Below are 26,852 nucleotides of genomic sequence, written 5' to 3'. Positions count from 1 at the left end.
AGTACACCAAAACTGCACACATGGATCAGTGTGAAAGCCTCTTTCGGCTTTCTCCATCATTATCTGCAGCAACTTTTGTTTAACATTAATGTCCACCAGACTCAGCAGAGGTATCCCCTCGTGACAACATTGCAAGCTACGAAACATCACTGCCTCTATTCTGCGCTCAAACAGCTCACTTCAAATCAACATCAAAGTGCTGGCCAGCGAATACAAATATAAATCTCCAAGAAAGGAAAAAACGGCTTAACCTAATTTTATTGATTTGTTTTTTCTTCCCACTCATGTAACTGACCAGTGCTCCTGACAGTAAGTCAGTTTTTCAATGACACCTTTTATCTTTATGGTTTAATGCTCCACTGCAACCAATCAGCTTAGATTAAGACTTTATTTGGCACAGCAAAGTATTGTGGTAAGCAACTAAACTCAGATGTAATGTAATTAAAGAAGAAAGCCTAAAGGGGAAGTGTTTTGCTGACACACTCACAGCGACCTTTAAAGGTAATAGGCATTATTTCCCCTTTACATTAACAACACCCTCATTAATGTCATTCATGCCCTGTAAAATGGTCACTATGTAATTCAGTATACCTTTATTACACTATCAATTGGTCCTTGTCCCATTTTATAGTGTTTATTGCAAAAAATCCAGTGATTCTGTCTATATAATAATATTTCACCCCCAAAACTACCAGACGATGTCATGTTCAACCCCCTGCTAACTCTGCTGTATCCTTGCTAGGCTAAACCAATTGGGGAGTGAGCATGGATGCACAGCTTTGCTTCCAGTTTCACCCCAATGGCCACTTGCAGTATTGCAGTAAAAAATACTTTGTGACCCAAAAAGTAAAGTTTTCTCCTTAGACCCCCATTATAAAAGAATTTTCTGTAGGCAGGACACCTCAAAGTGCAATGATGGCCGATTGTGAGTCTTTCTATTATGAATTTTTGAGCCATGAGCCATGGAGGTTTTATATGTGTAAAATTTTCCTCTAGCCAAGACATTCTATACATCAGACCAGCACATGTACATCACGTGTACTTCATGAAACATCTTGGCCGTGCCCCTTTTTGCATAGATAGAAAACCGAAGATCCCATTGATGTCAGTGCAGTTAGAATTGTGCTTGTATTACAATTTTGACATTACCCACCGCAGAGGTCAGGGTAGTCACTCCTCAGTCCTCAGGAATGTTTGTTTAAAATGTTCAGCGGTGAAACAATTTTGAAGTTTCTGTTTTCTGTCTGTTTTCTGTCTGTTTTCTTGCATTCTAATGAATTTATGGAGTCATATTGCTGTTGAAATGCAAGAGATCAGGTTTTTCTTCAACATTGGAGGGGGCACACATAAAATGGGGCATCTGGGGATCCTCCTCCAGAAATGTTGGAGCATTAAACACTTCAGTTGCTGTTTTCTGGTGAAATTTCTGCACCAAATCTACCTTTCCTGCTTCAATTTATGGTGTAAATGTCCTTATTCATGTAAGTCTTCCATCGTCTTTCTGTGTCTTTTGTTTAAGAAAGTAACCTCTTTAAATTACCAATCCTCTAATTTGGACCTACCTGTCTACTTAAGCGTGCTCTGCCTGTGCATGGCGAATGTTCATGAAAATGTGTATTGGAGGAAGGCCTGAATGGAGGGAGAGGGATTTTTACAGTTGGATATTTTTGCTACTTCTCCAACGTTGCCTTCCTCAGCTTTAACGAATGCCCTTCAGAAGTATTAGTGTGTGGCAATTTAACTAATCAGGCTAAGTTGGAATTTATGAAGGGCTAGTGAATTGGCTCCAAAATTCCACTTTTCCTTTTGCACATTCATCACTGCAGTGACCTTTTCCTTTTGTATGAGATGCCTCTATGGCCCCTGAAGTAACCTTTTTAAATGTGCATGTAGGATCTGTTTATGTCAATGATAAATTAATTCATTTTAGTTATAAACTCCTGGACTTTAATAGCTCCTGGGCTTCAGCAAGTTTTCTGCTCATGTTCAAAAGCCTCTGCACATTAAAAATCTGTCCCACATATCTGTGTTCTCTGACATCTGGAGAAAAAAGTCATAATATTACAAGAATAATTTCATAATTTAATAATGTAATAATTAATTTTTTAAAAGTCTACTCTGCTCTTCTCAAATGTTAACTTCAGCCTCTTCTGTAAAGTGCAGCTGATAGCTGCTTCAGTGGGAAGCATGAAAACTCACAAACTGTCCAAGATTCACAGCGCGACAGTGGAGCCACTTGACTACTAACATGGCTGAGTTGATTTCAGTCAATGTTTTGGTTATACGTTTTGCGTGAGAAAATTCATGTGTGGAGTGGGAAATGGTGGAAAGTGTCAATTGCCTCAATTTACGCTCGATCTAATAATAACCCGAACCTGCCAAATGCGTTTGCGATACCTTAATAATTAAGGTTGATTGGTCTCCTGTCTAGTGTATCAATGACCCAACACAGTGGCCAGATATTACTTAGTGGTCAATGTGACATTTACCAATAGCAGGCCATCTTGACAATGCTGACTTGTGAGGGAGAGCCGTAGAGTCTAAAAGTGATGTGCCAGTTTAAGTGAGCTAGCTTGGAGAGCTTTGTTGTGTCACTTTCTGGTGTGACTGGGCCTTTAAACTGAAATACTACCCTCTCCAAGGTTTGGTGAAAATAAAGGAGGCCTTATCATTTCATTTGAAATCTGATTTGGTACAATTATTATATTAGATTTTTCTGTAGTGCAAACTCGAATCAACGTTACAACTACAATTAAAATACCAAAATTTCTGGAAGCTAGATGAGAGGCACCAGCTGCTGCGAGAAATTATGGGAAATATAAGATACACATCCTGACAGAAATTCAATAAGTGATTGCCTTTTTGCTGGTGGCAAAGTCACAGAATATTGACATCCACTTCCCTTCACAGGATATATGCCCAAAGCCATGAGGCTGGGAGTAATGATGAGGAACACAAAACAATCATTAAGTGATACAGACAGTACAGGATTGTCATCTGTGACTCTTGTGATGGATTCCTTAACATAAAGACTGAGATCATACACTGAGTAAACATTAGAGATTTGCCATAAGAGTCTTTTAAACTCAGTTTCAGCTGAGAATGTATCAATTGATTTTGTTTTCCATCAATACTACCTTTCTTGTATTACTGCACATGCTGTACCTAATATGCCAGAGCAGTTTTCACAGCTTTTCAGATCGTAAAATTAGTATTTTACTATTATAGGGCTTAGGTATACGCATTGTGACAGCATCAGTCAATGTGTCCAGTATAGCAGCGGTAATGATCATCTATGCATACATTGTTATTTCATGGCACCCATAGTTAATTTTTACACTTTTCTTTACACTTTGCTGGCAATAATTAAGCAATGCTTCAAATGTAACCTTATTACCTCCCTTTGTTTTGTTATTGCAGTGTGTCACAACTACTTTTTGTTTGCAAGTTAAGAGCAGTTTTCTTGTATGTATCTTTGTATGTATCATTAGGACCATGGGGTGTGGGCAGATCCTCCACTGGCGAGGGAATGAGAAGGACCAGGTTCCTTTTTCCTTTTCAAATTACTTAACTTGAAGGATTAATTTGGCCTGGAAAGCAGAAATCAGAGAAAAGACATAAATGAAAATGAGTGAAAGAAGACATTTTCTTATCTGGTAACCTCTCAGATTTTCATCCATTAAGATGCATACCTGTCATCTGCAAAGCCATCTATTGTATGATTTCAATTGTGCTCTGCATCTGTATGTATTATCAAGTGCAGTATTCACTGAAAATCAACACTTGTCTGCACCAATACTCAGCTGATAAAAGCAAAACAACAGAGAGTGTGGATTAAGCGATATCCTAATGTGCAATGTGATGCATACCTGATACAGGAAGCCCAGTAATCGAAACTCATTTACAGTACTACTATTCAAAAATAATGTAATTTAGCTGTTCAGGCAGTTGAAATTTGGCCAATAGATAAGAAACCATCTGATCTTTAAACCCAAGCAGAAAAGAAATGATTCACGAAACATTTGGTAGTGTTTTGCTCTGGGAGTAAACGCTTCTGGTCAACTGCGTCTGGTCAATACCGTTGAGACCCCTGTCTCTCGCTCTAGTAGGATAGCAGCTCATCCAACCAGAGATTATAACAGGTGACAGGAAGTCAATACTTTCAGGAAAGGACAAGGGTGAGTAGGTACAGAACGTTTCCTCGACAGTTTCAATGATTGCACCACAGAAGAAAATACATGGTTGATTGTTTATATTTTGATTTTAAAGTAATTTTAGTCAGGAAGCGTTGCAGTATATTTATATATATATATATATTTAAGGGAATAATAAAATGCAATGAACCTGAACTGGAATCCTTCCCTGAATGAATGACTAAGTACAACTTACTGTATGTTATGGCACAAATGAGAGGTATATTTCTTCTCATTCACTGAGTTTTATTTCATGTCCACCTTAGTTACAAGGAGTCACTCAGCATGCCAAAACATCTGTCCAAAACAAAAATATAATAATAACCTGGTAATATCAGTGCTTTCCACAGTGCTCTGAGACAGTTGTGACCTCTCCTCATCAGCATCTGTAATATTGCATAATTCTACATGATTTATATTGGCTTTCTTTCAGAACGCATTCATTTTTGTTCATGCAGACTCAACTTAGAGATTTATAATGCCATTTTTAATCACCAAACTGTGTGGTTTTCACTCTAGACTTTTGCATCCGCCGAATTCTCAGTCTGAACTTTCAGCAAGCGGACGAATCAATACAGAACATTACTTTGAAAAACATTAACATTATGGCCTCCTACATGCATCATTGCAGTTTTCTCAAGCAGAAAATGGGCTTTCAAACCCCTGTGCAAAGTTCAGATAATTCCCTTTAGATTCCCCAGTTTTAGCGGTGCTGTATATTACACAAGCTATTCCCTTGTATAAAAGTTCATGGCCACGATATTTCTCTGTCAAATTGCAGGAGGAAGACGATACAAGGAGACAGGGTCAGTGATGGAGCACTCTGCCCTGAGAGGCACGGAGTGACTTACAGACACTGTCAATTGGCAGGAATCTCATTTTGCTGCCCCATTTTCACAAGTGTCATTATCATACACCTCTATGTCCTGGAGACTGGAGGCGTCGGTGTCATCCCCTGCGCTGCTCTCACTGTTCCTGAAGGCGAAAGCTCCTATAAATGGATAAACACTGTCTGTGAACAGGTCTCTGATGTTATAGTAAGGGAGTTCTGGGTCTTGTCTTTCGGGCTTAGTGACACACTGTTCCTCCATGGCTTTGTTTCTTTGATAGTACTTGGAAAACTTATTGAAGATGATGGTGATGGGCAGAGCCACCACTAACAGGCCACAGATGATACACAAGGTGGCAACTATCTTCCCCGCCAGAGTCACCGGGCAGGTGTCACCGTAACCAACTGTGGTCATGGTGATTGTGGCCCACCACCAGCCTGAAGGGATGGTCCCCAAATCTGTGTCCTCCTCTTCCTTCTCTGCAAAGTAGATTAGGGCGGAAAAGATGGAGATCCCCACTGAGAGGAAGAGAAGGAGCAGACCCACCTCGTGGTAGCTGTGGCGGACGGTGGCCCCCAGTGCTCGTAGCCCAATAGAGTGGCGAGCCAGTTTGAGGATTCGGAGAACCCTCATGAGGCGCAGAACCTGCACCACCTTCCCCATATTTTCTAAGTCCTCGTTCTCCTCTGCGCCCTCCTCGTCGGCTGTTTCCAGAGCCAAAGTGGCGTAAAATGGCAAAATGGAGGCGACATCGATAATGTTTAAGGGGTTTCCGAGGAACTTCCTACAGGAGGGCGCAACAATGAGCCTGATGATGAACTCGGCGGAGAAGCAGGCAATGCAGATCTCCTCCAGAATGGCAAGGACAGGGTCCTCGATGGGTTTGTCATTGTCATCCACACGCTGGAACTCAGGCATGCTATGGACACACATAGCAACGATGGAGGTCAACACCAAGCTGAGGGAGGCCACAGCAATGACCTTTGAAGCTCTTGAATGACCTGGATCCTCCAGCCTGAGCCAAACATAGCTCCTCACTTCTGCACACCAGGCACCTTTGAACTTCGCCAGGTCTTTATCAAGAGCGGAGAGCTCCTCAAAGGAAGAGTCCAAACTTGGCTGCTGCTGGTCGTCGCTCCTGATGTCCCAGTCTCTGTCCTCGATATACTCCTTCCTCTCATGGTACCAGTAGCTGCAGCAGGGGCTCAGGTGCAGCTCCTGGATGCCCCAGTACTCGATCTCCTGGCTGAAGGAGAAGACACAGAGCTCCTCCATCATGTGGATACGTCCCGTGTGGTAGAAGTTGAGCACGCAGAGGAAAATCCGAGGATTCCTGTCGAAGTAGTACTCTTTCTCGGCCGGGCTGTAGTCATCACACAGCTCAAGGATTGCCGTTTCGCTTCGGCAGCGCAGCAGACGAGCCAGGCGCGTATGAGGGAACCGAAGCAGTGTATCCGGGTCCACTTTGTGTCGTACGCCTCCCACGTTGAGATGGACCTGGTCCTCCTCATTCCCCAGCCGGTGGAGGATTTGCCCATACCCCATGGTCCTGATGATATACACAGAGACAATACGACGAGAAATGAGGTCTATCAGTTTTAGAGATTTTTTTTTATGGCATGAAAATGCCCCACAAGCATATAAAGTCAGGATTGCGCATGGCACATTTATTTGGAAAGATGTTTATCAAGACATATTTGACTGCACTGTTTGTATTAGTCCTCTGAAGGAAATAAAACCAATACAGCACACACAGGAAATGGCATGAGCTGGAGTGGGTGAAGAGGCGCAAGGTCCTGTCACTTCTTTGAGGGCTCAAGTACAGGATTATCACCAGAAGAATCAAATTACAGAGTGGACTAGACTGCCTCAGAGGAAATGAGAGGCAACAAGTTGAAACTGAACCCACACATCATTTCAAGCAATTATTAAAACCAGCATTTTTCCAGCATGTGTCTGTATATTGTTCTGTGGGGCATGTCCCACCAACTACTCTTCTAGAAATTCAGAACAACAGGCTAGTTTGGGTGCTGGCTTTTGCATGAAATCAAGATCTATCATTTTATTCATCAAAACCTATTTGCAAATAAGTCTAATTACTTTTAATTTCGCACAAACTGAATGCAAAACGTAAAGCCGACACGTAGCCTACCTGAAGGTTACTTGGAGCCTTTCTTTCCATGAAAAAAAAAAAGCTTCATTCCGGGTGGTGTAGTTTTCACATTCTGGCAAAACGTCGCACACAGCAGGTCGGTGGAGGGAGTGCGCCGCTGCAGCTTCACGGACGGGACAAGAGCAGCTGGAGGCGGGACAGCGGCACGGCGGCAGTTTGTTCCCTTTTACAGGGAACAGGGAGGGGCGAGAGACGAGGAGAGGGGAGGGGACGGAGGGGGTAGCGACCGGACAGATGTATGAACGCCCTGCGAGAAATTCTACTGCAATATTACATTTTATTAAGGTATGCCTATATCACACGCTGTAGCTCTGTTGTGACATTTAATCGCTGCGATTTATTATAAGATCATAGAACTTTCTTTTAGTAGGACTAAGGAGTGCACCTGCAATAACTGTGTGCGTGTTAAAAGCTGTGTTTTTTAAAAGTACACTTGTATTTGTGTGAAATTAATGCAACTAAAGGCAACTGACCACAGCTTGTCTGCACGCGGGAGGGAGTAAAGTAAGTCAAATCCCACTCTGACATTTCAGTCCTTTGTGAGAAAGCACTGCTGGCAGGCTAACTGCCAAACCAGGCAGTAACACTGCATTTGGCAGCAAAGGGAAAACACATCATAACCTTTATAGTGGGAGCAGATTGAAAAACAACAATTCTGAATGCTGAATTGGTTGCTTTGCGCTGACAATCTGTAATCTATTAAATTATTTGGCAAGTTTTTCATCCCTGATTTTATTGCCTCAATAAAAACATCCTCAGTATCTCCCAGATGTGCTGCTTACAGCATAAAGCTAGTTCTTGCAGTGTGTTGTGAACTTTCTGTTCCACTCCACACATAAAATGAATGTGGCATATCTTTCTCATTAGGGTAAACACATTTTGTGCATCTTTTCAGAACATGATTTGTTAATGGAAGTTGTGCGCTGTTCTGTATCAAAGCCACGACTGAATCACCAACCGGGCATTTTAAAAGCTGATCCATTAGATTCACTGCTTGTCATTTTGGTTTTGGTAATTTGTTGAATTGTAAATTTGTTACAAATGCTTTGAATGTGCACCGCTTCAGTGTCTAGTGAAGCAAGTCCTGAGCTGATCTTGTGGTCTCCTATTGTGGAGGTATCCTGCTGTAACATTTTGAGAGCTTAATGTGTCGATGTAATAAGGTTAATTAGTCTCTTTCCAGCTTTCTTTGTATTATTGCAACGGTCAGCAGGGGGAACCCACGTGCAAGACAAAGACTCAGGGGAATGAAATGGAGTGGATGGAGAGACAGAGTTAGAGACGAACCAAAACAACGAAATAACCAGACCGCACAGTTTGAGGGGCCTGAGGCGTGAACTAGCACTACGACTGACACAAGGATCTGAAGATGAGTGGATGAAGCTCATATAGCCTACTGCAGAGTAGGTGGATTGCAGGTGTGCAGCCTGGACGAGGGTTGCAACTGTGTGATCAGGTTGGGACGAGGTGTGTCTCTTGAACAACAGGGAGCCCGGGAGAGAAGCGCCACGCCCACAACACAGACAAGGGGGCACGTGACACAAGGGACAGGAAAAAAATAAGGGAAAACTTGTGACAATGATGTGGTTCTAACAGCAAGAACAGCACGTTTTGCACTCTAACATGTTAAGCCGGACACGGTCACTGCACAAAGATGTCAGGTCTTCAGTTCAGCGGTGAAGGTGGAGGTGTAGGCGGCTAGTGATGGCTGTGGGCAGGAGGGTCCTTGTCATTGATTAGCGCATGTGTAGCCTAACTTTTTTAAATTCTCCACATGAATTAAAAAAAAAGGGATCTTTTTCTGTTTGTTGTTTCGGTTTACACCTCAGAAGATGAATTTTCTACTATGATTTTTTAATGCTTTTTAAAGAGTTGTGATACCTAAACCTGAACATATAGTGAGATTTTGACTAGGCTATAACACTGGATCGATGGGTGCCGCTGTAGCTTATAAGTTAAGAGGCTGACAATGAACCACGTAGCCCCTAATTTAATTCTAGCTGGGAACTTCCTCTCATCCCTCTACTGGCACGATCCAACAAAGACATAAAAATGGCAAAACGTTATTTCAAAAATAAGGATAGGCCTACGTTTTATTCCTCATTTTGTATTAATTCTTTGTACCAATCATTTATGATCTAAATATTTCCTAAAGATCTATTTATTTTTAACGTCCGATTTATTTTTGCTCACATAGAGGAGCTGTAGATGATAAGGATGACAAAGTTCTAATAAAATGTACTTCTTCAAATTTAGGTCAGATAGCCTACCTGTTAACATTGGTGACATACGTTGAATAGAATTTACATAGCCTACAGAACATGTTTAACTATATTATGTATCATTTTAATAAAATACAGACAAATAGGCCTATATTTTGTGTTGGGCTCCCAGTAGGAACTGTGTTCAGTTGAAGACTGCTTTTTCTAGTTGGAGGTGGGAAATTTTCAAGTTCCGAGGTAACTTAAACGCAGCATCAGTGGACACTGGTCCACAGAATTATCCCCATCAGGCTATGATAGGACACACCTGCGTGTGGTTATCTTTCTTCAGCAGGAACCTCCCTCAACCTGCCAGTTTATTCCCACCGCAACCTTCAAAAGCCACAAAACGGATTTCCCAGCTCTTGTGCCATGGGTCGTTTAGTTGGATTGGGGTTTGTAGTTTTGTTTTTAGCCACTGCTTTTGCTCAAATTTTGGGATTTTCCTTGCTAATTTGAAAATCCTTCCATCTCTTTCAGGTGGTGCATTCTCCTGATAGGAGTTGTGAACCTAGAGGCTCAGAGAAAGCCTGAGGGCTTCCTAAGTATGTTTTAGTCAAGTTTTGATGTTGTTTTCCCTAAACAGTCATTGACTAGTGACTCTAATTGTACTGTATGCTGCTTACTATTGTGAATGTTTAATCCCAGATGTCAGCTCAAAATGCCTGGGGAATATCATGCGCGTGGATGTCGGTCCACTTGGAGGAAATCTTCTTGACATAGCTGCTGTTATTAGTAAAGTGACATTTCTTGATTCAGTGTTTTTCCTCTTTACTCTGTTTTTTTTTTTTTTCCTCCTAACTGTCCTCTTTTCCTCCTCCAGATAACTCTACCATCCTTCTTACACCAAGTTTAGCGTCTCAGTGTGGCTTTAGTGTGAGGATGGACCAGCTGGGGAACACTATGATTTATGCCTCCCTTCAAAACTGTTTTGCTGAATATGTGGTAACAAAACCTGAAATATTTTTTTTAGAGCGGTGCCAAATGTGCTTTTTAATGTGGTAATTTCAAGTCTTGTCTTGTTTCTGTGTGTTTGTAGGAAGATAAGGCATTCACAACAACATTACATCTTCGGCTGCATGGGAACCGGATGGCTGAAGACGAGCTATACCAGGTGTCTAAAACTTGCCACTACACTACCTGGGCTTCCAGGGAAATTGTCTGTGACCGCAACTACATAGAGGCAAGTGAACGCAGAAGCACACTTGAGGGGTCATAAGTGGCTTTATGTCCTGTATGCGTATCAAGGCTGGTACATTTGATGCCACTGCAGATTGGAAAGATTATCACTTATGGAGTGGCTTCATTTCTAGGTGTCTGTGGAAAGACAAGGCAAGGTAACTCCAGGTCAATATGTTCTGCCTGAACATCCCGTCCAAGGGTCTAATCCTCGACCAGCTGCTAAGGTTCGACAAGTTCAAATGAGTATTTTTTTTTTTTTAAATACTCAGGAAACATCCTTTTCTCAATTTGATGGCATTGATCGGTCTTTATTTACCTTGCAGAAACAGCTCATAGACGGAGGATTCAGAATCGCAACACTTGTGTTCTTTACTCCTGAGGAGAAGCCCATGACAGTGGCTGTGGCCCAGAGAAATGGTTATGGGATAGGGACCACCCCTACAAGGCTGACTGTGAGAAGTCCAAAGAATGCACCTGAAACTTACACCCAGGATGTAAGTGGACTGCAGTTCACCAAATTTTAAAGAAGCCTGACTTGAAATCTTTCCCCTCAGGCAGGCTCTGGGTGAAGTACTTGCATTGCATTAGATAACTCACTTGCTTACACTTGCAGCCATTAAACTACTGGCTTTAGATCAAATACAGTAATCAAACTGCCTTCAAATAGATTACTTTGTCTGAAATCCACTTGACAGAATGACATTTGTAGGCCACTTTTATTTACATCCCCCCATTATATTGCCCACATCTTTGCTGCAACAGTATGCTTGAACACTCAGCTGTTTAAGCTTTAAATGGACTAAATAGCATTTTATACACAATGTTCTCTAACTTCCTCCCGCAGGTGGCAGGGGTGCCCATGACTGTGCTCAAAACTTCAACAATATTTGAAAAGAAGTGGCTGACTACTCAAATCGATGCAGCAGCTGCTTGCCCGGCCCTGGCGGGTAAGGAGTGTTGAACAGTAGGCAGGGCTGTAGCCATACCAGAGGTAACCCAGGTCATATCTCTAGTATTTTTTCCCTGGGAATTAAACTGAGTTAGATCAGGGGAATAAAACCACTGTTCTGTAAATGAGCTCAAACCATGTAAAACAACTAAAATGTTGGCTCATTACCCTGACTATAGTAATGTATCCATGTCCAGTCTTTCCCTTTTCTAAAGTGCTTTGTGTTTGTGTACAGGTAGTGTTTTCATTACTCAAAACACCATCCGCTGGTTTCTGCCCAGGCACATTGAGACTCTGATTTCATATGGCCCATTTAAACTATTGGAGGTGCACATGGGCGTCGATGGCCAGAGGCTCGACCCTGCAGAGATGGCAGCCAGACAATACTCCCTGTTTGTTGGTGACAGACACATAGTCGTTGAGATTCCTGTTGGGGCTGTCGGTGGCTACTTCAAGGTCAGTGGTACTGAGACTTAATTGGAACAATTTATATATGAAATTATGTTTTTACTATTGTCATGTATACAATTATACCCAGCCTGCATGGGTTTATAAGACTGTATTCATTTAAGCCAGATCCAGAATGCTACACATGCACTTATACTACAGTCCAAAAATAGATGGGACAAAAATGGGGGTTCTCAGGCATTCATTTTCTACAGCAAAATTCATACATCACTCTATCATAAGATGGATATATTAAATCTCTATCTTTGCCTTAATTTTTTGTCTTGAGAAAAGCAAACTTAAAAGCACCAAATCTAAACTGCTCCAATTTTTCATGTGTACAACAGAATGGTTGGTTTGCACAACTCTTGTGAATGTTGTTGCATCAAAGTTCTGAATCAAGTGGAACAGTTCTATGCAGAGGGACAGATTCATTGCCAAACTTTTTAACATGCATATGTGTTAAAAATTTGTTTAACAAGATGACTGTCCTTCAGGGAAGGCCTTACTGAGGATATTTGATTTTTGCAGAGTCATGTTCAGGATGATCAGTACCTCATGGCTTATACAATTGAACCAATGCTCGAGTTGCTCTGGACTGAAGGCTCCACTCACAAGAACACGCACTATAAAGTCCTCCATCCCATAACAACACAATTACTGTCTTCACCTCCGCAAGTTATAGACAGTGAGTCTTGTCTTGGTACTCTGTGATTTGGTGTGGTTGGGGGGTGTTTTTTTTTGTTTGTTTAAAAAAAATGCATATTTCAAGCTGCCTCTATTTTTGCCCCACAGACACTGTTCTCGAGGAAAGAGCATTTAAGCTGCTGATTGGGCCTTTCGGCTCTGATGTGGCAGTAATGAACATTTCCTTGCCCTATGAGGTTTTGTCTGTGGAGGACTGCAATGTCAGAGGCTTTAATGTCCTGGAGCACAAGTCCCCTAACAGCAACTTGAAGGCCTTCACAGTTGAAGTGCCTTTCACGGACCATGCTGTACTACAAACTGTAAGCTTTACTCAACTTGGGAAATTAAATATTGTGGTTTTTGTCTAGGCTTCTAATCTCTCAATTTCCCAACAGACAGAAATGGGCGTAAAGGTGTACTCTCTTCACATGGCCCTTGGTTTAGTGGTCCTGCCTGAGTTTGCTCCATTTTCTCACACTGCTTTTGTGGAAGCTAAATTAGTAGACAAAGGTCTGTACTCATATTTATGATGGATTTATTTGCTACAAATTGAGCACGAGGACTCCATCTCAGTCCAAGATGCTAATGTAACTGGCACAAAGGCCAAAACGAAATGTTTACAACATGCGAGAAATGGCCTCACAGTACTTGTCGTCTTGACTGTAAAAGTTAAATGTCTATACAGTTTGGGAGATTTATTGGATTTATTTTTTAATTCTCCTTCTGCAGTTCCCTCTGTCTCTGGTGGCTGTGATCATCAAAACTTCAATGTCCTTGTGAAATACGAGACCCATGGTTTAAACTTTTATACTATGGTGGGAAAACAAATATTGACCCCAGACATGGCTCAGCAGTACAGCCTCATGGAGAACGGAACACACTTCAGTTTTGCCGTGCCATTTTCAGACCCCGCTGTTGAGTTTGAGGTGCATTCAAAATCTATTTTCTTAACGAAAGTGACACACTTTTTTTTTTTGTGTAATGCTCAAGTTTTTGTTCTCAGGCTGTTGAAGAGTCATCCATCAGGAGCAGACTCATTGTGGTTCTAAAGAATCCAGAAACCAACACAAACATCCAAGAATTCTCTGTGGCTTGCCATTTCCCCTCAACACTGGCAGGTTTGTTGGAGGAAAATAAGTGGTGTTTAACTTAATATTTTGGACAAAACCCATTGCATATTAATGTCTGATTCTCCTAACAGAGTGTTTTCCTAATGGAACCATGACTGCTCTGGCTGTGAAACTAGAGTCGGTTCCTAGTCTAAACCCCAGTCAGCTCACCCTCAGAGACCCCACCTGTGGTCCCTCCTACAGTGACGACCGCTATGCTTACTTTGTCTTCACTGGGAGGTCCTGTGGGACAACCAGAAAGGTAGCATGCTGCTAATTTTTAATACTATATATTTCTTTTTCCAGATGAAGCTCAGTGTGTGTGTGTATGTGTGTGTGTGTGTGTGTGTGTGTGTCTCCCCCTTAGTTTTTGTCCAATGTGATGCTGTATGAAAATGAAATATCTCTGCCAGACAAAGTCAGAAAGGAATTGAAGACTGATGAGCCAGACTTTGGGTGAGTATCTGTCTGAAAACTGAAACACTCAATTGATGCAGATAGAGGTGTATTGGGGTTCCTTTCCCCTCAACAAAATTTCCTTGTCCTAGCTTTTAGCTGGTTTTCTTTGTCTTGCTGTGATAAACTCAGTATGTTTGGGACAAAACCAGTATGTTAAGCCTAGGGCATTTGCATATTGGAGACCAAAACCATTAATTGAAACCAATTTGCAGATTAACTGAGACTGAAAATATCCACCTAGAGGATCAGTGAACTGAAGTGTTAAACAAATTGCAATTACTTTAGTGGACACTACACATGACTTTCAGAGTAAACTGGTACTACCGCACATCTAAGCAGCCAATAACTTGCCAAAACTAAATGGGTGTCCAAAGAGACTGCTCCTTGTCAGTGTAGTGGCAGATATGTGAAATGTGGTGCTTTTTTATAAATTCTAAATATATTCTCATGGGTTGTCTTAAGGCTACAAGTTTCTTGTTATTATGACACCAACAAACCCCACGCTGTGGCCTTCCAATCCAGACCTCGCAGGAGTGACCCATATGCCAAAAATGCCAGAGGCGAGATGAAAGTTGCAATTAGACTTGCTGTGGGTAAGGGGACTTCTGAATGCACATTTTTATGTACAAACATTAGTTTTTTTCTTTAACTTTAAAATGCTTGGTGAATCCATAAACGCAGTATTTAAGATCACTCACTCAGTGAGGCTTTTGTAGTGTCTTGGAGAGTAGCACAAGCTTCAAAAAAGGCATCTGGATATTGCTGCATTAGTAAGCTGACTGTGTCCTAAAGTCAGGAGGCAATCTCACAAATTGATCTTGAGCTAATGGGTTTTTGGTCAAGTAATTGAATTTCTGACATCAAGTTCATAGATTCATCTTAACCACATTGGCAAGTGGGACAACAAGGGCAACATACTTTCTACTTAAGTTCACTTATTTGTGTTGTAGACCTGAATTTGTGCAGGCTATTCTTGGGCCACTTGTCTAATCCCTAATAACTCACATCAACACGTATCATCTCCCTTCACTTAGATGAGTCCTACAGCGTGTTTTACAGAGTTGACGACTATCCCGTAGCAATGTACCTACAACAGCCGCTGTATTTTGAGGTGGAACTGCTGACGAGGTCTAGAAACTCCAAACTATCACTGGAGCTGGAGAACTGCTGGGCGACACTGGATGAGGACAGGACGTCCCAACCCAGATGGAACCTGATCATTAATGGGTAACTTAATCTTGGCCTGCAGGACTGTTTGCCCCTACATACTTAATGGAACTGTCTAACTTAAGCAATAAGAACGAGAACATGGATATCAGTCTCCATGTACATGGTGGTCCAAAGAGGGGATAGTAGTGCTGTGTGGATAAATGAGAGCATGGTAGTCATTTAGCCAAGTGTCATTGTGTAGACTTTACAAATACACTAGTGGGCACAAACTTCTTCTTTTTACCCTTCAGCTGTGTAAACCCAGTAGACCCGCACCGGGTGATCCTCCATCCTGTTTGGCCTGATGCCAGAGTTCAGAATCCATCTCACTTCAAGCGCTTTCAGGTTAAGATGTTTGCCTTTGTTGAAGACCAAGATAACTCGAGTCGCCAGGTAATTTCAGCTAAAAGAAAACTCTTCTTCCTTCCATGCTTCAGCTAAGAAACTAATGTATAAAGCTGTAGATATCAATCACAACAGCCATGAATCTGTTCATATCTTGTAGTTCTTTGTCCATTGTGATGTGGCAATCTGTGACACCACAAATCATCTGGGTGAAGCTTGTAAGCAAACGTGTTCAAACCAGGAAAAGGCAATAAAAGGTATGCCATCTTGTTCTGTAAGGGGGGCAAATATCTTTTTGAAAAGTGGCTAACAAATTTTTTTTTTTTTTTCTTCAGGTCAAAGACGTGACATTTCAGATGTGCACAGTTTCAAACATGTGTCATCAGGACGCATACTTGTGTAATTGGACATAAATCAAAATAAATTATTTTTAACAAGAATTCACTTGTATTCTTTGAAATATTAATATGGAGATGGCCGCAAGGTCAATTTGTCGACTTGACTCATAAATGGTGACTTGTATGTGCTGGTGTGTTCCAACTGTGTTCTGTGGTTAAGGCAGATGTGTTAATAGTATGAGGTCTTAACTGAAATGTCTGTTAGGAAGAGCCTGAGAATTGGTCTAAACTAATTACAGTGAAGGAGAAACTGTATAAAACTGACAGATGTGTCTAACTTCAAAAGTCAATTTTTAGCCAAGTCTACCAAGATGCAGTTTAACTTATTCTAGATGCTATAAAGACTACAGAAAACACTTGTGCTCAAACCTGAAGGAGAGTACACTTGTGACAAAGCTTCAGTTAATATAGCTGGTTTGGTCCCTAACACTTAAAATTTAATTGCATATATTTTGTATAATGTAAGTTTAGACTTGTAGGATTTCACACAGCAGTAATTGCATTCAATCTGTTTCAATGAATCTTTCCCACTTTCAGTTTTACATGCATGTACATTGTGGAACTGGCATACTAACTTTAAAGTTTAATTATAACATGTTTAACAGTCTCTCCTTGCATTTTTGAGTGTGGAACAGAAATGGACCTGTTCCAACTGTATGGAGAGGCTTTCATAAGGGCCTTAAAGTTATACCAAGTCAGAGTTTTAGAAGTCCTGAAGGAAACTAACCAGACCCACCAAAACCTACAGATGCATGTTTACCAACTAAAAGCTGCAGGTGTGTGAGAACATTAGTTTGTATCTGAACTTTAGCTTGTATCTGAACTTTAGCAGTAAGTCAATACCTTGACATTTCACCTTCCAATAAAGAATGTGCTGGTCATAATTAGAATATCAGATTTATTTCAGTAATTCCATTCAAAAAGTGAAACTTGTATACATTCATTCCACACAGATATATTTCAAGTGTTCATTCCTTTTGATATCTGACAACTAATGAAAACCCCAAAATCAGTATCTCAGAAAATAAGAATAATGTGAAAAGGTTCAGTATTGAAGACACCTGGTGCCACTCTAATCAGCTAATTAACTCAACTGCAAAGGCCTTTAAATGGACACTCAGTCTGATTCTGTAGGCTACACAATCATGGGGAAGACTGCTGACTTGACAGCTGTCCAAAAGACTACCATTGACACCTTGCACAAGGAGGGCAAGACACAAAAGGTCATTGCTAAAGAGGCTGGCTGTTCACAGAGCTGTGTCCAAGCACATTAATAGAGAGGTGAAGGGAAGGAAAAGATGTGGTAGAAAAGTGTACAAGCAATAGGGATAACCGCACCCTGGAGAGACAAAACCCATTAAAAAAATTGTGGGGGAGATTCACAAAGAGTGGACTGCAGCTGGAGTCAGTGCTTCAAGAACCACCACGCACAGACGTATGCAAGACATAGGTTGCTGTTGCATTCCTTGAGTCAAGCCACTCTTGAACAAGACACAGCGTCAGAAGCGTCTCGCCTGGGCTAAAGACAAAAGGGACTGGACTGCTGCTGAGTGGTCCAAAGTTATGTTCTCTGATGAAAGTAAATTTTGCATTTCCTTTGGAAATCAAGGTCCCAGAGTCTGGAGGAAGAGAGGAGAGGCACAGAATCCACGTTGCTTGAAGTCCAGTGTAAAGTTTCCACAGTCAGTGATGGTTTGGGGTGCCATGTCATCTGCTGGTGTTGGTCCACTGTGTTTTCTGAGGTCCAAGGTCAACGCAGCCGTCTACTAGGAAGTTTTAGAGCACTTCATGCTTCCTGCTGCTGACCAACTTTATGGAGATGCAGATTTCATTTTCCAACAGGACTTGGCACCCGCACACAGTGCCAAAGCTACCAGTACCTGGTAAGCAACTAAGTATTGAGTGCTGTACATGCTCATACTTTTCATGTTCATACTTTTCAGTTGGTAATATTCTAATTTTCGGAGATACTGAAATTACTATACTTGATACTTGATTTTCATTAGTTGTCAGTTTTAATCATCACAATTAAATGAAATAAACATTTGAAATATATCAGTCTGTGTGTAATGAATGAATATAATATCGAAGTTTCACTTTTTGAATAGAATTACTGAAATAAATCAACTTTTTGATGATATTCTAATTATATGACCAGCACCTGTAGACATTGCTCCTTCTATGCAGGACACAGATGAAGATGAGGGCGGCTGGGAAAGAAGTAGTAAGGGGAAGAACAGGAAAAGGAGAAATAAAACCAGTGATTCACAAGAGTCAGATGGAGGGAGAGATCAGCAGGTAGCCTAAAGTTAATGAGAAAAAACAGTAGCCAATCTGAAGAGTATCCATTCATACATCTTCATACGCTTATCCGGGGTTGGGTCGCGGGGGCAGCAGCTCCAGCAGGGGACCCCAAACTTCTCTTTGCCGAGCCACATTAACCAGCTCTGACTGGGGGATCCCGAGGAGTTCCCAGGCCAGTTTGGCGATAATCTCTCCACCTAATCCTGGGTCTTCCCTCCCCGAGGCCTCCTCCCAGCTGGACGTGCCTGGAACACCTCCCTCAGGAGGCATCCAGGAGGCATACTTACCAGATGCCCAAACCACTTCAACTGACTCCTTTCGACGCAAAGGAGCAGCGGCTCTACTCTGAGCTCTTCGCGGATTGGCCAAGCTTCTCACCCTATCTCTAAGGGAGACACCAGTCACCCGCCTGAGGAAACCCATTTCGGGCGCTTGTACCCGCGATCTCGTTCTTTCGGTCATGAGGAACGAAAATTGACCGGTAAATCGAGAGCTTTGCCTTACAGCCAAGCTGTCTTTTCGTCACAACTGTGCGGTAAAGCAAGTGCAATACTGCCCCCGCTGCTCCGATTCTCCGGCCAATCTCCTGCTCCAGTCTCCCCTCACTGGTGAACAAGACCCCAAGGTACTTGAACTCCTTCCCTTCCCAGCAAGCAATTTCACGGTTAAAAGACGTCTAATTGATGTCTACAGAGCCCAGATGTCCAGGCTAAAACAGGGCTGAATTTGGGCTGTCAGTTAAAGTTTGGTAGACGTCTAACCATAGCCCAAAAATAGTCTAGTCATCAATTAGACCACCATTGAACAGCTACATATAGACGTGTATTAGATGGTGAAAATGGGTCTAGGCTAAAACAAGGTTGAATTTTTTCAGTGAAAAGTTAACAGACGTCTAACCACAGCCCAAAAATAGACCAAATACACAGTTTTTAAATGACTACATCTCTACCTCTAATAGACAATAGAATAGCAGCTAAAGGATTGCTTTTACAAAACAGGTTCTCACAAATGGTAATCTGTCCAAACAAATTAAATATAAAGATTTTATTAAGAAAAATGATTACAACGTAGACAACTTAAGATAATACAACATGATGAAAATATAAAGGAATTATTGCTAAAATATTATAAATACAAAACAGTTCATATATATATGAAAATACAAACAATTTTAACAACATGCAGCAATAAAAACATAAATAAATTGATAAAATAAATTGGTTGGCTATCCAAATCTAAATCTTCATCTACGCTTGCTACTTGATGCAGAAAGAGCATCAGATGGGTCTCTCGGTTGGCGCCAGTCTCTCAGGTAAATGGGATCCATAACTGTTGAATATGTATGAAAATGAATATAAGTAAACATTATAATTTGACTATGTTGACTGTTTTCCCATAAGACATGACTATCATCAAGTGATTTTAAATGAAAACATACAGTATATTTCTAATTATCATTCTAATGAAGGTTAAAAAATATATATATATATATAAATAAAATATATATAAAATAAATTAATAAAGTTTTTTTCTTTTCAATTTAAAAGTATTTATTACTGACCCATTTATCTCTATGGAAAGATACTTGAACAGGACACATATTTTAGCCATGTTGCATTAGAACAACCAAATAGAGAAACAGAAGACATGTCAAACAAAGACACAGATACTTACAAGACCAAAGTAAATGTCTTTTCGCTTCCAGTGTTTGCAGTAAACTCTCGCCCGTTGCTCGCTGAAAGGCCGACATCGTAACATATCCCTCGTTTAAAAATGGCAGATACGTCCCTGATGTCTACTAACTTTCAAGTCTCGCGTTGCCAGTAGTCATGTCTCAGTAGGGCTACACCTGCCATCTAGCCGTTGAAAATAGTAATTGCATTTTGTTTTAAATTAAAATGAAAGTTAATGTAGTGAACGTTACAGCGAAAATAAAGATAATTTAAATGTTTCAAACCTTTACTTGCATTTGATGAAATGATATCACGCACCTCAACAGCTGCATCGGGTGAAAACTACATGTAACCTATTCGGTCTGAAACAGGGCTACGGCCAAGCCGTTGATATTAGACCACTGATTGTCTCTATTTCGCCGGGTGGGCTAAAAGCCGACTACACGTAGCCTGTCCAAATAAGAGCTAAATCGTGGCTACAGATAGACCATGTCAATTTAATGACACTTAATATCTTCTTGATATTATTGACATTGTAAAAATAATGGAATATCAACCATCTCACGTGCTGCCAGGGCAAAACCCCACTTTTAATAATTTTTTACTTTTTTGACTAAAAGTGGGCTACAAATAGCCGGTTAGTCTACAAGCTAAATCATGTCTATGCACAGGATGCATGTAAATAATGTGAAAGAAATTAAACAAAAAACACCTCAAAAAGCACCTCATCAGTGTCACGCTGTTGCAAGGAGACTTGTTCCCGGAACACACCATAAAGTTCCTGGCTTCAGTATTGGAAACCACAGTGGAGGCATACCCCATGTTGAACAAGACCAAGCTCAAAATAAAACTATCCCTGATCTTTAACAACGACGAGTTCAAGGCTTGCAGTGGTGCATTGACTCTTTTCCAGTTTTTCATGGAGAACAACCTTCAAGGCACGTTCACTGAGATGGTCAGACTTCTTAAGATTCTCATCACCACACCCACGACTACAGCAGAATCAGAGAGGTGCTTCTCTACTTTAAAGAAGACCTTCCTGAGGAACACCATGACACAGGATCACCTGAATGGTCTGGCTATGCTCTACATGGAGAAAAAACTTATCAGCAGCATTCCTGACTCCAATAATATGGTCATGGGTTGTCGCTAATCTCGACAACACAGCTATATTCTGACTTTGAACAGGTTTGTGCAGCGGTGTTCATGAGAGAGCAAAAGGAGGTGCTGCACAAATAGCCTATATGCTCCACAATACAGCTCCTCAATCAATACGATTTTAAATACGCCTAGTAAAAACAAAATAGAAAATCAATATGTGGCGGTCAGTGTTAATAATTATCCCATACATTGATTTATTTGTGGGCCGCCACAAATAAATCAATGTAGGCCTATTGGAAACACTTCACTACCACCCCCTTCACCCCCAAACCAAGCAGTCTCTCCCTACTTTAATAATATTAATATATTAATAACAGCAGCAAGGATTGTGTTTTTTACAAAACATAGCCTACATCATTTCTTAGCGTCACCTTCTGAAATAGAAAAACTAAAGCAAGTAAATCCCAACTTTTGAACTAGCCTACTGTTTTTCTGCACATTTAGCGTATTTATAAGAGCAGTAGATTATTCACTATTTTTACAAAACGTTAGGCGTACGTTAACACCACTCTCTCCCAACAAATCCAAGCATCACTGGCAGCAGGTGCCGGAGTTCCTTTCTGTAAGTTTCACGTTGCTGTGCTGCTTCAGCAGATGCTTCAATAAATCAGATGTAGAATTGTTCGTAGATGAAAGCTTTTTGCTGGTCGCACAGAGTTTACAATAGACGACAATGTTGTTTGCATCTTAGATTGTGACAAGATTTGGCAGTAGCTACTTACAGGTGGTGAAAGAACGCCTCTCTCACTCCTTCTCCATTCTTCCTTTAGTTTTTGTGGCCTCAAGATACTGTCTCGTGGCTTCAAGATAGTAACTCGTGGCCTCAAGATAGTAACTTGTAGCCTCAAGATAAGTCTGCACAATGGAGTAGCTTTTCTCCCCAAAGCAAAGAGTACACAGTGCCTGCTCCCGCTACCACCTACTTAAAGCACTCCTTGGGTGATAACAATGGATAGAGACTATTTGATGAACTTTTATTTTAATTTCCGGGTGAGTTTAGTTATGGCAATGGGAGCGCCAGCAGGGTGATTTCAGCACCCTCTGCCATTGCCATAGCATAACTCACCCTAAGTTTGAATAAACGTTAATCAAATAGGCTAGTCAGTTATTTTTGTTTATTATTTTTAATAAATTTACAAAGATTTCAAACAATTATGGGGTATTGTTTGTAGAATTTTGAAGAAAATAATGACTTTAATCAATTTTGGAATATGGCCGCAATATAACAAAATGTGGAAAAAGTGAAGCGCTGTGAATACTTTCCAGATGAAGCATTTTATGCTATTATGTAATTGCAAATGTACAGTTAAATATTTGTAACCAGGAGATATAAGAAACAAGCTTAAATATACAAGACATTTAGGTAATTAAACCTGGTAAATACAATTTTCTGCTATAACTGGACTGCTGCTGGTGTTAAATTTATACAGCAGGGGGCATTGCGTTGCTGGCTGAAACAGCAGCGTGCTTGCCGAGAGGTCAATGGGCACCGGAAAAATACAGGAAGTAAACTACGCTATTTTGCCTGGAATGGCTGCTGCTGTCATTGGTGAGAAAAGTGGCGGTTCTAGACCAGTTTTATTGAGGGGGCCAGGCTGGGGCCAGTTGTTTTGTCAGAGGGGCACAATCAATCCGGGGCAAAAGAGACAAAGGCAATGTTCAAGCTTTCAAAATGTCTTGTTTTGTATATAATGTAATGTTTTAGTATGTTTCAGTAACTTACAGTTATTTGTTAGAAGTGAAATATACACAAAACAAAATACTTAGTAGGCCATCATCTGTGCAATGCTGCATTCAGTTTAATGTACATTTTGTGGCAAGGAAGATATATTACTCAGGGGCGTTTCCAAGCTCTTGAAACATTTTCATCTTTCATGTTTTCACCTGTTTTTACCCCCCACCCCACGTTGCCACATACCCAAAGTACGTCTGTAAAGCAACAGTAAATGACCTCAACACAGTAACTCTAACATCTGTCTCAATTTTTGAAAATAATTGCGCCGCCTACCTATTAACTAGGGGGATGGGTTCAAACCCCAGTTGCCCCGGCTTTTCTGGGTGGAGTTTGCATGGTGCTGACATGGGCTCCAGCTTCCTTCCACCATCCAAAGACATGCAGGCTAGGTTAACTGGTGTCTCCGAAATTGTCCTTATGTGTGGCACTGCAATGGACTGGCAACCTGTCCAGGGTGTACCCCACCTTTCGCCCAAAGTCAGCTGGGATTGGCAACCATGTACGCAGGATAAGCGGTTGCCGATGGATGGAATATTAACTGGGGGGCATCTTGGGGTCCTCCCCCTGAAAAATTTGGGCTTTAAAACACTTGATTTCCTGCATTCTGGTGAATTTTTTTTCCACCAATTTATTGAGGAAATGTCTGAGGTGACAATTCAAAATTAAATAATTTAGAGTAATATAATGCAGTGGCTGTCAGACATTCTGTATTGCTGTCAGATATGTTTATCCTGTAGATCAACTTTTCTTATACAGTTTAATCCCAGCTGAGTCTACATACATGCAGGCATGCCTGAAGTAGCCTAAAGTCTTTTCAAATGTGCATATTGCACCATTTCACCTTAATGATAAATTAGCTTAATTAATTTGAATTAAGTTTTTTAAAAAAATATTGATGAAATGTTCTATCGGGGGTCCCCCCCAGAAGATTTTGAGCATTAAACACTGAATTTCCTGCATTCTGGAGACATTTTCTGCACCAATTTATGGTGGAAATGTCTTTATTTTTATAAAGGGAAGGACAAAAGTTAGCTGGCAGGTGACAATTCAGAATATTAAAATATAATCAGTAGCTTATTCTTCCTTTACCTTACGTTACTTTTTTTTAAATGGAGATTTTACTGAATTTACATTGCATTGCAGGCTTATTGTGCAAATACACCTTTCTCATAGCATTTTTATTTGTTAATTAACATTTCTTGGTGCAAACTATTTTTCAGAACATTTTAACGCTTTCAAAAAGTTGCTACATGTCCCCAGCATCCCCAGTGTAAATGACCCTCCCTCCCTGCTCCCTCCCTACAGGTTGAGCTACTCCATGCTTACCACTTCACCTCTACTCTCCTCCTGCTCTCTCTTTGTCCCTCAGCCCTGTCACTTTGTCACTCTGTTTCACTGTCTCAGGCATCCTCCTCTGCCTGGCAGTGGCCACGGCTCCCACTTAATGCACTAGGCAGGGTAGGCTATGCAGCTCATGTTGAAGCTACTGCAGCTCCAGTATCAAACATATCGGTTATTTTCGCGCATTTTCCGGGTTTTTTTTTGGCCCACAACAAAAGAAACAGCTCGAGCAGAGGGGGAGGGAGTGGGGGCTAGTAAGAGATGTGATTGGGCCAGCCCAATGTCAGTATAGGCCATTGGTTAATTTTAAATCAGTTAGGCTATAAAAGGTTCGTCGGTCAGTAGCCTATGCCAGATTTCCAGTCCACCCACGAGGCTACACCCTTTTGACGTCTGAGGGACACAGACCATCTGGGACTGTAGCCTAATCGATGAGGAGCGCACTGATCTTCATCAGAGGAAGAAAATCGAAATTGAAAACACTTGTGATCCGACAGCAATGTCTTCACAGTTCCACGCAAATGTTCTCTTCAGCACCTCTGATAAAGTGCAGCTCACAGCCGCTTTAGAGGGAATGAAGCATCCTGGAGACAGTAAAACATTAGTGTCACAGCGATGTGGACAGAGACAGCAGGACACAGAGCGACAGGTGTCTGTGTCGCGGTCAGGTGTCATGATATTCTGTCACTACTGTGCGCCGACTGTTAACCGTTTGTGTTAATACATTGACTAGACACTGACCGACAATTTATATTGAAATGTATTGATTACAATTTTGCAATTCAGAAGTCGCGGACAAGCCCTGAAGCTGTGAGCAATGCGCTCTCCTCTCGTGCTCTCTGTAAATGCAGGCAGTCTGAGTACGGTGTGTGTGGGGGGTCACATTAGTGAACCTCAGACAAAACCTATCAATTATTGCGAGTAGCCTCTGCTCTTTGAAGACCTGCGAGACAGGCTACATCATGAAGATTATTGCATATTGTTATGACCTGGCTCAAAAGGCCACAACAAAAGGGAGACACACCATGGTAAACAGTTAGCGTATGTTTATTTAATGAAAATAAGCGAAATCAATAGTTATTTCAAATTAACATAAATATGAGGTATGTAGGCTGTGGTTTCAGTAGTGTCTGTGCAGGATGATGGTTGCATGAATGTATGTGTGAAGGTGTTGTAATATGCAAAACAAGATAAATACCACAAAGCAATAGTCCAACCAAAGAAAACCAAACTAAATGGAAAACCAGGGAGCCGATAGGTAGGTCTGATCTGGTCTTGACAGCAGCTCCCTGCAGAATGAGAAAACCGTCCTAAATACTCTAGAGGGCAATTAGCCCAGGTGCCCAGAGCCACTGCAATCAGCTCCTCCACAATAAAGAGAGATAGAAAGAGAGAGACAGGCGACACTCACTCATGACCCCACAGGGCGTCACACATATTAACATAGAAAATATTTTTGTTGCTGTTATTGAGTTACATTGGGGCTACAGTCAAAACATTCGGTGCTAAAGCCCCGGAAAAATGACCTGGCGACGCCGTTGATACTGTGATTACTGTAGACCAGGGCTATTCAATTACAAATTCAGTTGGGCCAGATTTTAAAACCAGGACGCACAGATGGGCCGGTTCAGTTCTTTATCAAAGCTCTTATCAGTCCTATTTATTACTACATAATTAAAATAGGCTATTATTTAAAAAAACGAATGTAACACTTTTATTAACTAAATTTTGTTTCTAGAACAGCAACATAATTTACAACAGCAAAGTCACTAATATCTCACTGGAAACAAATCTAAAATGTCAGTAAAATAAATCATATTCCTGTCCTGACAGTGAAGTGTAGAAAGAATGACAAGTACCTCCTGTCCTCCTCCCTCTGCTGCTGCTTGAAGAGAGGAGGGCTGGTTTGTCTCTGCCACCAGCTGAGTTTATGTGCCATATTTTAATGTAGCTACTTTGTGGATGTGGATGAGAGACTGAGCAGATTAAAACATTGTGTTTTGCGTGTTTATGCTTATTAAACAGGTGTGTTGGTAAAGTATCGGCTTTTAACTCGCTAAGTCTTTAATGCACCACGTACATACACTAACCAGCGTAGTTGTCGTCAATGTCCGCTGATCAGCTGGCAGACTTTGATCCGTGTGTGCGCGTGTGCGTGTGTGAGTGTGTGGAGTGGAGGCGCTCTGCACACAGAGGAGGGGAGAGGCTGCATGTCAGACAGCTGTTGAGCCTTGATTGGCAGTGATCGGTACAGCACATTTATTGTAAAAGACATGTCCACCTTTGTGACTGCATTTGCAGGAGGAAAGAAACTGTGTTTTAATCATCCCGACAGTGACTGATTGTTAAACTGTATATTCTTCTAAACTGAAAAGCTTTGACATCGCAAACCTTAG

At 41.2% G+C, this 26,852-nt stretch overlaps 2 protein-coding genes across 4 annotated transcripts; one reads left to right on the top strand and one right to left on the bottom strand.

Annotated features, from left to right (window-relative positions):
- Positions 1–4,389: 4,389 nt before the first annotated feature.
- Positions 4,390–7,796, bottom strand: LOC123977847 (potassium voltage-gated channel subfamily S member 3-like). 2 transcript variants are annotated; one of them, XM_046060841.1, is made up of 2 exons: positions 7,176–7,796; positions 4,390–6,572 (listed from the first exon to the last, which is right to left on the bottom strand). In XM_046060841.1, the coding sequence occupies exon 2, from the start codon at positions 6,566–6,568 to the stop codon at positions 5,069–5,071; it is 1,500 nt and encodes a 499-aa protein (XP_045916797.1). In that variant the 5' UTR covers positions 6,569–6,572; positions 7,176–7,796; the 3' UTR covers positions 4,390–5,068. The 2 variants fall into 2 exon arrangements, with proteins under 2 accessions (XP_045916797.1, XP_045916798.1); XM_046060842.1 differs by having other exon boundaries at positions 7,670–7,770.
- On the top strand, positions 7,420–16,284 carry LOC123977846. 2 transcript variants are annotated; one of them, XM_046060839.1, is made up of 21 exons: positions 7,420–7,481; positions 9,938–10,002; positions 10,106–10,192; positions 10,281–10,402; positions 10,497–10,640; positions 10,771–10,863; positions 10,963–11,133; positions 11,484–11,586; positions 11,824–12,044; positions 12,567–12,723; positions 12,831–13,042; positions 13,118–13,232; positions 13,452–13,648; positions 13,726–13,840; positions 13,924–14,093; positions 14,199–14,287; positions 14,753–14,883; positions 15,325–15,517; positions 15,751–15,892; positions 16,005–16,101; positions 16,180–16,284. In XM_046060839.1, the coding sequence occupies exons 1-21, from the start codon at positions 7,435–7,437 to the stop codon at positions 16,245–16,247; spliced, it is 2,739 nt and encodes a 912-aa protein (XP_045916795.1). In that variant the 5' UTR covers positions 7,420–7,434; the 3' UTR covers positions 16,248–16,284. The 2 variants fall into 2 exon arrangements, with proteins under 2 accessions (XP_045916795.1, XP_045916796.1); XM_046060840.1 differs by lacking the exon at positions 7,420–7,481 and adding an exon at positions 9,759–9,852.
- The last annotated feature ends 10,568 nt before the right edge of the window (positions 16,285–26,852 follow it).

This window comes from Micropterus dolomieu, linkage group LG10, assembly GCF_021292245.1.
Source record: "Micropterus dolomieu isolate WLL.071019.BEF.003 ecotype Adirondacks linkage group LG10, ASM2129224v1, whole genome shotgun sequence".
Taxonomy (NCBI): Eukaryota; Metazoa; Chordata; class Actinopteri; order Centrarchiformes; family Centrarchidae; genus Micropterus; species Micropterus dolomieu.
This window is presented reverse-complemented; position numbering and strand designations above follow the sequence as displayed.

What these genes read in the sequence shown, in the direction of transcription:
- LOC123977846 (XM_046060839.1), top strand. Translation starts at nt 7,435, where the DNA reads ATGAACGCCCTGCGAGAAATTCTACTGCAATATTACATTTTATTAAG. An exon ending in ATCCTCGACCAGCTGCTAAG is followed by an intron (nt 10,864 to 10,962) that starts GTTCGACAAGTT and finishes TTTACCTTGCAG; the next exon opens with AAACAGCTCATAGACGGAGG. An exon ending in TGGAACCTGATCATTAATGG is followed by an intron (nt 15,518 to 15,750) that starts GTAACTTAATCT and finishes TTTACCCTTCAG; the next exon opens with CTGTGTAAACCCAGTAGACC.
- LOC123977847 (XM_046060841.1), bottom strand. Translation starts at nt 6,568, where the DNA reads ATGGGGTATGGGCAAATCCTCCACCGGCTGGGGAATGAGGAGGACCAG.